At 42.3% G+C, this 12,252-nt stretch overlaps 1 protein-coding gene across 1 annotated transcript in view; it reads left to right on the forward strand.

Moving 5' to 3' along the window:
* Nucleotides 1–218: 218 nt before the first annotated feature.
* Nucleotides 219–12,252, forward strand: part of Rtn3 (reticulon 3) — a 57,580-nt gene continuing 45,546 nt past the window's right edge. Inside the window, exon 1 of the mRNA XM_052190992.1 lies at nucleotides 219–550. Coding sequence (XP_052046952.1) covers nucleotides 406–550 — 145 coding nt within the window. The 5' untranslated portion in view covers nucleotides 219–405. The remainder of the gene's footprint in view (nucleotides 551–12,252) is intronic.

A 12,252-nucleotide genomic window follows, 5' to 3' on the forward strand; every position in this document is an offset into this window, starting at 1 on the left:
GTGGCGGGCGGGTTCTAGTACTTAGCCACGCCCCTTACGTCAGGCTTTTCCCCATTCCCCCACCTCCTACCCCCACCCCGAGAGGCCTGCCCCACCCGCGGGCCCAGTCACACGGCGTCCTTTCCTGCGGGAGCGCAGAGGGACAGTTCTTGCGCCTGCGCATTGCGTCGCCGCGCGCCTCCGAGGCCGCCGCCCGCGGGTCTTCTGGCTCTTTGTGCGCATGCGCGCTCGTACTCCTCCTCTCCCTGCGGAGCACGGCTGAGTCAGTCAGTCTGTCGGAGTCAGTCTTCCCAACAGGCTACGCCGGGTCCTTCGGAGAGCCAGCTGCTGGATTATTCTGTGTCCCCTCCCACTCTCCCGCCCCACGTCTCTCTTCACCCTTCTCCCGCCCTTGCTCCTGCAGCCATGGCGGAGTCTTCAGCGGCCACTCAGTCCCCGTCAATCTCCTCGTCGTCCTCCGGGGCCGAGCCGTCCCCGCTCGGCGGTGGCGGCGGGAGCCCTGGAGCCTGCCCCGCCCTGGGGGCGAAGAGCTGCGGTTCCTCGTGTGCGGGTGAGGCGCGTGGGGGGCTCGGTCCCTGGGAGCGCGAGCTCCTGGGTCTCCGGGAAGGGGGCGAGCGACCTTCCCCGGCCGCGGGCGGCTTCAGCCTCTTGGCGGGCGTTTAAGGAACAGGCTAAGGGGGAGGGGAGCGGAGGAGCGAGGTGAGGAAATAACGGGGTGTGAAGAAAACAGGTTGGGGGCGGGGTGGTGAACTAGAGTGGGCGTTGACGCTGACCCCTGCCAGGGAGGGCACCGCAGTGGCGTGAAAACGGAGAGGCTAGGTGCACAAAATGGATCGAATTCTGGAGGCCCGAGAGCCCTAGGGTGGGACGGGGGTGGGGGTGACAGAGAAGGATTAGCGAGCTTCAGAGGATTGTGACAGGTGGGTCGTAGGAGAAATGAAGTCGTTAGGATTTTGAGATGGTTGGTGGTGGAAGAGGTGGCGTTGCAGGTTTGCAGACGGGTTGACACAATCTTAAATGGGTGATAGCCTTCTAAAAAAAATTTTTTTTTGTTCGCCAGAAGGATCAGGAAGTTCTATTACTGTTTTTGGCTAAACTGAATGCCAGATTTATTTATTTTTTTCTGAAACTCTGAGGTAGATGAGGCGTGATGAGAATAGCATGGGAAGATTTGGGAGGCAGCTGCTAATAGTCCAAGATGGATCCTTGGCTGCATCTGCAACACAGCCGGCTCTTCACCGGTGGTGCATCGTGGGGGTGGGGACACGCAATCAGTTGCTATATTCTAGAAGATAATAAATACAGTCATGCCAAGCCATCACCATGTTTTGATTTCTTGTTTTCGATGGCCTGTTCTCAATAGCAGTATAACAAAAGGGAACGTTTGCTGCAGGGAAAAGAAATTTCAGACAAAGCCTAGTCTGGTTGAACCCCCTTCTCCCTGGTGTGTGAAAAGACTAGGAGGGACGCTGCCGGCCTCCTTTAGTTTCTTTTGTGTACAAGTCTGCCTGCTGGTGGGAGCTGACTGGCAAGCTCCCCTCAGATCAGAAGAGATCTGCAGTGCAGATGCCTTCTTGAGGAAAAATATGCACCACTGGCAGGTGGTGGTTCTTAAAAGAACTGAGTCTTTGGCGATAAATTTGGTTTTATCAAAGGAAGGATTTTAAGAGGTTTAGAAAATGTTTTGTTGACTCCTGTACACTCTTGAATTGTGAACTTCCTGATCTTAGCATCAAATGTATTTTCTTATGTTTCCTAATACTGGCCTTCCACCTGTCTGAGAGCTTTGGTGCCCTGCAGAATTCTCCAGTGTGGTAATGGCCATTTGGATAAGCAGTATGGGAGGAAGCTTTCTGCAGATAAAAGGAATGAGGCAGCATATTTGGAACCCTGGTTCTGTTTAAACCACCAGCATATTTCTTCCAAATTTTTGTATTCTGGGCTAACTTCCAGATGAACGGTGACTTTTCTATAACTTAGCGATTTATTCCCTTGGCTTTAATCACTGCCTACTGTTTGGTTGGCCTAGTCCTAATTTCCAAATTTCTGATAAAAATCTAGGTTTCAGAAGTTGGCCTTTTGTGCTGAAGATCAAATGTTAAGTATTGAGGAATCAGTCTAGCTAGCACTCAGGGAATTAAATTTTTAGCTATGCTTGTGATCAAATGGTGAAAAAAAATTTAATACAAAGTAGCCCAGGCTAGCCTTGAATGCAAGATGATTCAGCCTCAGTCTCCATAGGAACTACAGGTGCATGGCAGCACACCTATCAAAAATCAACATTTTATTCTTTTAATGCACTGTCATAGAGGGACTGGCTCCCTTGGTGCACCAGAGGAATGCAAGTATATACTGCCACCCTGTGAATTTTATATTAGCAGTACTGATATATTAACATGAAGTCTTTTTGTTTAGCTCATGTTTCTGATATCATTTGCTTGTGTCACATGCCACATTGTCACCATTTTATTATTGCCATTTCCCTGTGTTTATTTGTTTTGTTTTTTTAAAATAAAGAGTCTCCTTCTGGAATTCATTACATATCCCAGCAGGCTTTGAAATTTCTTCTATCTTATCGACTCAAATCCTGGGATAATAGGTGTGAGCCACTATACCAAGCTTGGGGGTGGGGGTGGGCTGTTCTTGTCTCATTTTAACATACCTCTTTGATTTTTTTGAGAGACAAAAACAAAACAAACAAAAAGAGGTAGCCCTGTGGAGCCCTGGTTGGCCTGGAACTCAGAGATCCACCTGTCTGTGCCTTCTGAGTGCTGGGATCAAAGGTGTGTGCCGCCGCCGCCGCCGCTGACGCCACCAGTCTTTTAAAACACCCCTTTATGGTAGTGGGAAAGATGCTAAAATGAGGCATTTTGCCAACAGAGAAATTTATATCTTAAAATAGTATTCTGAGTCTTTGTCTTGCACTTTCTAAACAGCATAAATCGCCTAGTATGACCCATTTTTCTTAATTTTTGTATGGAATTGCTTCTGTAACATCAACTGAAGACCTTTTGTCTATATTTAGGGTTAGGGTTGGGCTTGACTCTTAGTGAGAGTTTTGTTTTTGTTTTTGTTTTCCTTGTAGTGCTATAGATAGAACCCAGGGCCATTTTGCGGCTAGGCAATCTCTAGATAATCTCTAGCCCACTGTTGGCACTTAAAACTGTGTCTATCTGTAACTACAGAAGTACTCAATAGGTTTCTGTTGAATGAGTCATCAGGTTTACAAGCTGGAAAGGAATACCTGAAATACACACTAAATGTCCTATTGTAAACTACTGCTCATTGTTAATTAACTGCTATCAGAAAGGTAGTAATATTTCAGTAGCCCCAGTGGATTCTTTTGTTTGTTTGCTTGTTGTTTTGAGACAGGGCTTCTCTGTATAGCCCTGGCTGTCCTGGAACTCACTCTGTAGACCAGGCTGGCCTCGAACTCAGAAATCCACCTGCCTCTGCCTCCCAAGTGCTGGGATTTAAAGGCATGCACCACCACTGCTCGGCTGCCCCATGGATTCTTGTTGGTCAAGTGACTACTTGAATATAAAAGTCTGTTGTATGGGGCTAGCAAGACAGCCCAGTGGATAGGACACTTGCAGTTAAGTCTAACAACCTAAGTTAGAACCCTTGGACCCAAGTGATAAAAGGAGAAAATTGACTCCCACAACCCTCAGCCTCCCACTTATGTTTAAAAAAAAAAATCCTATGACCATGTCTTGGTGAAATACATTTATATTCTAACCTACAAAATTATTTTAAAAGCTGGGCAGTGTTGGCAGACACCTTTAATCCCAGCACTGGGGAAGCTGAGGTAGGTGGATCTCTGAGTTTGAGGCCAGCCTGGTTACAGAGTAAGTTCTAGGACAGCCAGGTCTACGCAGAGAAACCCTGTCTCAAACAAACAAATCATTTTTCAAAGGGCTGGGTATGATGGCATATATCTTCAATCTCAGCACTCAGGATGCAGAGGCAGATGGATCTCTAAGTTAAGAGGCCAGCCTGTTCTATATAGAAAGTTTCAGACTAGTCAAGGCTTCATAATGAGACACTGTCTCCAAAAAGCAACAACAGAAAATAAAGAGAGTCTTTATAAAGGTATTCCAGTGAACCTGAATGTGTACCTATCACCCTCTGCATTTCTGACACTGCGGCAGAAGGTTCACCAGCCTGGGTAGACTATACTGAGAAACCCTGTCTCAAAAAACAGATACGGCACTGAAGTCACCATTTTAATGTAGCCCCTTCTTCCATGCTTCCCTCTCTTAGGGAGATGCTTCAAGATTTGGCAAGATGAAAATAAGATGTAATTTATTATTCTAAAATTTAACACATTTTAAATGATTCTTAAAAATTCTGCTGTGGTTGTCAGGCCCTGATTATCTGGAAATGCTAATCAGCAGATCTTATGAGCTGTGATTGTAGAAAAAATATGCCAACATTGCTGTCAGTTTTGCTTCGTGTTCTTTATTAAGTTCAATTTTGACCGACCTGTCCAGTCAAAGTTTAGAAATAGTGATTTCTGGCTATAGGTAGAAACAAATAACAGTAGCCCAGTGTGTCAGGTAGCAGCTTTTGTGTTTTGTTTTTAATTTCAAAGAATATTCTTACTTCTTTTACTATTTCCTGTAAAAACATCTTCATAACATAACCAGGAGGGATACATGTGGGCTCTTGGCATTCATCATTAGCAGCTTGTCCTTCAGAATACGTGGAAGAGTATTCTGGAAAACTTCTTAAGCAAAATTAATACATAACCTTTTTGTTCTGTTATGGCAAAGTATTTCAACAGTGGGCATTGGTTTGGTTCACATTTAAGGTAGAAATAATTGATGATGGTTGTCTTTGCCCAACTGAAAATTGACTTTAGTTCTGTGAGTACTAAGCAAGGGTGCTGCCACTGAGCTACATCTCCACCTTGCTTTGTACATCTTGTTTTTAGTCAAGGTCTCACCAAGTTTCCCAGGCTGTTCTTGAACCCACTTGTGACAGAGGCTATCTCAAACCTTTACTCCTCAAGCAACTGGGATTACAGGTATGTGCCAACCTGGGTGGACTAATCTTTCTGATACATTAATATTTACCTACTAGTTTAAGTCATGCCCACATTTAATAATTCAACAGCTGAGTATATTAAGGCTCTTTGCAAAGGACTTTGGGAGATAGGAAGACAGATAGAACATAGGCTATTCCTTTGGGGGCTATATTCAATAGAAGAAAGACTTGTATTATTTATCTGTGAGTTAAGAACACACCCTAGGACGCATGGTTCCAGCTACATATGTAGCAGAGGATGGCCTTTTCAGACATCAATGAGAGGAGAGGCCATTGGTCATGAGAAGTATCGATGCCCCAGTGTAGGGGAATGCCAGGTCAGGAAAGTGGGAAGGTGGGGTGGAATAGGGGGTTTTTGGAGGGGTAAAGAGGAAAGGGGATAACATTTGAAATGTAAATAAAACAAATATCTAATTAAAAAAAAAAAAAACACACCCTAGGTGGATACACAGGCATGCCACAAAGTTAGCAATAGTCACGTTAGTAGACTGGCTGGAGTCAAGGACTTTAAAGCTCGGATCTCTGTCACATAAACATATATACTGCCTCTATGGTTAGGATTTGAAGCAGCTTGTGCTAAAAAAAAAATAGTCCAGTCACCAAACCTAGCAAACAAACAAAAAATACAATAGTCAGTGTTAGCTATAAATACATACATACATACATACATACATACATACATACATAGGTCAGCCTGCTAGTTTAGGGCTTTTCAAAATGGATCAGTAAAAGTTCTTGCTACAAAGCCTGATGATATGAGTTCCATACCTGGAAAGAAGGAACTGACTTAGGTACCTGGCACACACAAACCCCCACACCCACATTGGGCACCAATATGTTGTAGAAATTATCTAATCCTGACCTGGGGTTTGTACCCCACCTTAGATCATTTAGTTCCCAGATAAAAATAACACATAGCCTTTATATTTACAATAAGCCTTAAGCAGCACAATTGAGCCTATACCTACCCTCTATATTATTAGAATCTACTTTCCTATTGATGATCCCAAATTATTACTTACTATTACTTCATCTGGGCTCTTACCTCCAATTGGCCAGCCCTTAAGGCTATGTTCTCTTGACTCCTAACCCATGCCAACTTCTTCCTCCTGCACCTTTTCTTTTTTCTTTTCTTTTCTCCTCTTTCTCTTTCTCCCTCTCTTTCCCTTTCTTTCTTTCCTTCTTTCTTTCTTTTCCTCCTCCAAACACAAGCCTGAGAAACCTAAGCCCTACCTATGTCTCTTCTGCCCAGCTATTGACTGTTGGCATTTTTATTTACCAATCAGAAATAACTTGGAGCCATGGTCTACATGTAGACTCTCTGATCTCTGGGACAACCAGATCCTGGGGGCCTGCACTTAGCATTACAATAGATAATAAAAGACCACAGCTAAACAGTATACACATACACACCACACCACACCCCCCCACACACACACACACACATTGAGGGAGTTGTGTTTTTGTTTTCGTAAAACTCTTTGAAGACTAGGCAGGCCTCAAATTTACAGAGTTCCACCTTTCTCTGCCTCCTGAATGTTGAGATTAAAGGAATACCCATCACACCTGACAAGTCATACAGGGTTTAAGAAAAACCTGGACTAGTGAGATGGCTTAACACAGTGATTCTCAACCTTCCTAATGCTGTTACCCTTTAAAACAGTTTTTCAAGTTGTGGTGACCCCTCCAAGGATATAATTATTTTCACTGCTACTTCATAACTGTAATTCTTCTTCTGTTATAAATTATGATATAAATACTTGTGTTTCTGGATGGTCTTAGATGACCCTTATGAAAGTCATTCTAACTCCAGAGTGTGTTGTCACCCTACAGGTTGAAAACCACTAGTTTAGCAGGTAAAGGTCCTTAATACCCAACCTAGTGTCCTACTCTGGTTCCCAGAACCCATGTGGTGGAAACATGTGTAGCCCTGGCTGTCCTGGAACTCACTCTATAGACCAGGCTGGCCTCAAACTCAGAAATCCGCCTGCCTCTGCCTCCCAGAGTGCTGGGATTACAGGCGTGCACCACCACCGCCCGGTTCCTGCAAGTTTTCTAACCTCCACACTTAAGTGTTCATGATTTGAATGGAAAGCAGAACTGTCCTTGAGAAACTTAGCAAACAGCCTAAGTTAGGCTTTCATTACCACTGCGAGTCTTACTAATACTATTCCTTCAAAGGTTAAGATGACCTTTCATATATATCTGTGGTATTCTTGCTCTAAACCCATCATTTCAATCTAGCCAGAAGAAAAAAATGTCAGACCTAAATTGGAAGGTATTCTGTAAAAGTACATTAATTGGCTCTCCTGATCCATGGCAGCTTTTCCTTCCTCCTCCTGCATCTTTCTTCCTTTTTTTAAGTCCTCCTCCAAACCCAAGCCTGGGAAACTTAAAATAGTCAATGTTAACTATATAGATAAATAAATTAAAAGGACAATCTGCTAGTTTAGCTTGGGAGATGACTCAGGTACAAGCATAGAAGTAGAGTTCAGATCCCTAGTATTCAAGTAAAAGCTGGATTTGATGCACATTTCTGTAACCCCAGGATCTGGGAAGAAGCAGCTTTGTAGAAAAGCAGATCCTGGGGTTCATTGGAGGACAAACAGTGAAGAACAGAGGAAGATAACCTGATGTCTGGCCCCAAAGCCTTGCCTATGGGCAGGTATACCTTGAACTTGCATACTTACACATACCGATACCACACACACACACACACACACACACACACACACACTCATTCAAGATCATAAAACCAGAAAAGTCTGAGAAGCTGTTATCTTCTGCAAGTTAAAGGAGTGATAACAGCAATACGTGATGATACCCTATGTGTCTTGGAAGCTGGTGAGAGGGCATTGGGTATGGGAATGTAGCTCAGTTGGTAAAATGCTCGACTAGAATGCACAAAACCCTGTCTCTGTTCAATCCCCAGCACTATATAAGCCAGTGGTTGTGAAACATGCCTGTAATCCCACCACTTGAGAGGTTGTCAGGAAGATTACCAGCTTTAACATACTGATTAACAAACTACACAAAGCCCCAGACTAACCTGAGATACACAGTGAGATCCTGTTCTAAACCTTGAGACAGAATATAAACGAATAAGGAACAAATGCTGTAAGCTATCCCTTGTGTTCATTAATGGCATTGAGTCCTTCAGTTTTTTTCTTTTCCTTCTTTTCTTTCTTTCCTTTTTCTTTTCCCCCCTTCTCTTTCTAAACAAGGTCATATTGTGTCATCCTAGTTGGCCTCAAACTTAACAGTGATCTTCCTGTTCGTGCTTTCCAAGTGCTAGCATTACAGGTGTGTATCTTTACCATTTCCTTCATTATCTTTATTATTTCTCTAGTTTCTAGCATCCAGTCAGAAGATTCCAAGTTGTCTTCATTCTGACTTGCTTATGTAGTAATTTGTTTTGTTTTGTTTGGTACTAGAATTACAGGTGTGTACTATTGTGTCTGACTTATGCAGGAGATTTCCAATTTAGTAGAGATCTGAGTTCTTTTAAAAACGGGTGAAAATTGAGTATAGTTTACATGGTTAGGATCCCAACCCTCTCAGAAGATGCATAGTGAGACCCTGTCTCCAAATGGTGTGCTTGCATTCGCGCGCACACACCCCCCAAAATCCCATATGTGGCAGTGTCCTCCCCTTCAGTGATTCCTCTATGTACAAGATATATCATTTAGATATTTAAAGGCATTTAGAATCTGTTCAGTTCCTTCCTTCCAGAAGAATGTTTGTCCCCACTCCCTCCCCTGGCCCTGGTTCACCTAATACTGTAAAGTCTCTTCTGAAGTGATCTTTATTTACCCTAGTGGCTGTCCCTGCTGCATTCCAACAACTCACACTACTCAAGTTCCATGTCTCTAACTGCATTAGACTGGCTACTGTTTTTAGCTTTGATGGGCTATTACAGAGTTATTCCATTAGTATTAGAGGACTAAGGTTGCCATTTTCCAGTTCACTTACCTGTAGGGTAGATTAGGGTAGATTTGAATAGGAATGTAATGTGATTTTGTAAGTTAGAAACCTCTTGCAATATTGTTGCAAATTGCTGGTTATCTCTGTTCTCTCTAGAAGAACAAATGCTATGCACACAAATAGGCAGGGTGAAATTTTCCACTGGGTGGGGGTTATAATAGAAATGAACAGGTGGACAACTGCCAGATTCATAGGATTTTTTTTTTTTTTTTTTGCACTGGGCTTAAGGCTTAAAGGAGGATCACACACACACACACACACACAGAGCCAGGTTTATCACATTTGTTTTATTTTTAGTTTGGGGTATTCTTTGAGAAGCCCAGGCTGTCCTTAAGTCCACAATCTCCTACCTCAGCCTTCTGAATTCTGGAATTATAGGTGTGTTCCAACATACCTGGTTGTTTGTTTAGATTTAAACTAATCAATAGAAAGATTTAATGTTAACAGTAATTGCGTATAGAAATGGACCCATTTGGAAACATTGAACAAGAGATAGTAAACATTTTCCTCTAAAACGAGGGAAGAGCCTTGAGAGAGTACATTTTGCCCTTACAGAGTCGGTTCCCAGCACCCCACACTAGGTGGCTCACAACTGCTAGAGAATCTAATGCCCTCGTATAGACTCTGCAGGCTCCTGAATTTGTGTGTACATGCCCATATATAGGTATACATAATTTAAAATATAGTAAGTTATTTAAAAAGAGGAAATAGTTCTTATGTCTAAGAATATATGTGATGATTCATCTTAAAAGTAACTTGAAAGTGAATTTCAAACTTCTGGTCTTGAAATAATGTGTAATTATCTGATCCCCACTAAATTCTGGCTTGATTTTAATGCGCTCTATATTTGTTACAAAATAATTTTCCTAGATTAATACTTACAGGTACTGCTATGGCTTAGTTATTTAAAGCAGTCTTCTGTTTTTAAGTATAACTTTAATATTTGTGAACACATTTCTGTAATTGAAAGAAAAAAGAATTCATGTATAATGTTTTGTATATTTAATACATTTTCAGGGAGTGTTTTGTGTATATGTCTGTATTTATATGGGAGCGTGCATGTTACAGAGTGCATATGGAGGTCAGAGGACAACAGTTATCTAGTATTATGAGAGCTCTGATATTAAATTTGGATTGTCAAGCACCTTTACTGCTGAGCCTTTTGCTATCTCAGAAGACTTTTTTTTTCTTGAGACAAGATTTCTCTGTGTACCCTTGGCTGTCCTGAAACTTGCTTTATAGACCATACTGGTCTCAAACTCACAGAGATCAACTGCCTCTGCCTCTGCCTCTGCCTCTGCCTCTGCCTCTGCCTCTGCCTCTGCCTCTGCCTCTGCCTCTGCCTCTGCCTCTGGTGTGCTGAGATTAAAGGTATGTGCCACCAGCACCACCCAGCAAGATTTTTTTTTTAATATATTTTACTTTTTGCTGAAAAGATGTTTTTCGTAAGTACCAAAAGCAAAATCTTCTATCCCTGGCAACAACCAACAACTTCTCTTCCTCTTTCACTTTTTTTTTTTTTTTGAAATGAGGTCTCATGTAACTCCAATGGTCTGGAACTGGAACTCTACATAGATCAGGCTAACCTGAACTCACAAAGATCTGCCTGCTTTTGCCTCTGCCTCTTGAGCACTGAGATTCAAAAGTATGTTCCATCATTCATGGTTCTCTGTATAAGAGAGACACAGAGACAGAGGTGCCAGAATCTCCTGTATCCCAGGCTGTATTGAACTGATCCTCCTGCATTTAGTTCCCAAATGCTGGGGTTACAGACCTTCATACAGGTTTCACCTCAGACTTTTAATCCCTTCTGTTAATCCCTTTTGTTGCAATGAACACGTGGGAGCACAGTGAATGCACTGTATTTAATATGCTGGCTATATCAATATACACAGCTTCATCTATTTTTTTGGCAGGAAGAAACAGGGCAAAATTGTGTTGCCTGTCCTGGTCTCTCTGAACTTAACTGATCTTCCACCTTAGGGTCCTGTGCTCCTGGGCAGGCATCACTACATAAGACTTGTACTTTATTATTATTTTCCCGAGCACCAAGTTAATTGTTTAGGGTTTTTTTAAAGATTTATTTTACTTATTTTATGTATATGAGTACACTGTAGCTATACTGATGGTTGTGAGCCACCATGTAGTTGCTGGGAATGAAGGTTGCTCGCTCCAATCAGCCGTCTTGCTCTGGCCTACAGATTTATTATATGTAAATACACTGTAGCTGTCTTCAGACACACCAGAAGAGAGTGTCAGATCATTACAGAAGGTTGTGAGCCACCATGTGGTTGCTGGGATTTGAACTCAAGGCCTTTGGAAAAATAGTCAGTGCTCTTAACCACTGAGCCATCCTCCAGCCCTAGATGTTGTTTTTAACTAGTTATTTATTGGTAGACATTTACATTATTTCTACTTAAGACCAGTGCCCTTACTGAATGTCCTTACGCATGTCCTTGTACACATTCATACTTCCGTAGGATGGATTCCTGGAAGGATTAACTACTTAGTTAAAGAGTATGTTTATGGAGCAGATAAAGAGATGTTATGTATATGTTACTTTTTTTATGTGTTGACAGATTGGAGGAGTGTGATTTCCAAAGCTGAAAGATGTTTTTCTCACTTAGCCCTATTTGACCAGTGAATTGTGATTTTTTTTTTTTAAAGTATTGAGGGACAAGTTTTGCCAAATAAATATTTTTAAGTCCTAATCTTACTGACTTAATGCTTCTAGATGTAGTTGGAAGTTTTTTTTTTTTTTTTTTTTGATTTTTGGTTTTTTTCAAGACAGGGTTTCTCTGTATAGCCCTGGCTGTCTTGGAACTCACTCTGTAGACCAGGCTGGCCTTGAACTCAGAAATCCAACTGCCTCTGCCTCCCAGAGTGCTGGGATTACAGGCGTGCGCCACCACCGCCTGGCTGGAAATTATTTAAAGCAAGTGGCAACTTGTACTTAGAAACCACTTTGCCAGAGGGCAGCAGAGGAGTATCTATTCTTGAAGCTGTGGCTGTTGTGAAATGGTAGGGCTTCCTCTTTCCTCCTGAAGGTGATAATGCTTGTCCATAGAGATTGGCTTGGTAAACTTGTAGAAGTGCATCCTGGGAATGAAATGAGGTGTCACTGGCAGGTGAGTGAAAACAGTCACTAGAATAAAGTTTGAGTCTTCCTCGGCCAGTAAACCCAGTAAAAATGATAATGTTTGACCCTCCAGAGAAAGA

Source organism: Apodemus sylvaticus, chromosome 1 (genome assembly GCF_947179515.1).
Source record: "Apodemus sylvaticus chromosome 1, mApoSyl1.1, whole genome shotgun sequence".
Taxonomy (NCBI): domain Eukaryota; kingdom Metazoa; phylum Chordata; class Mammalia; order Rodentia; family Muridae; genus Apodemus; species Apodemus sylvaticus.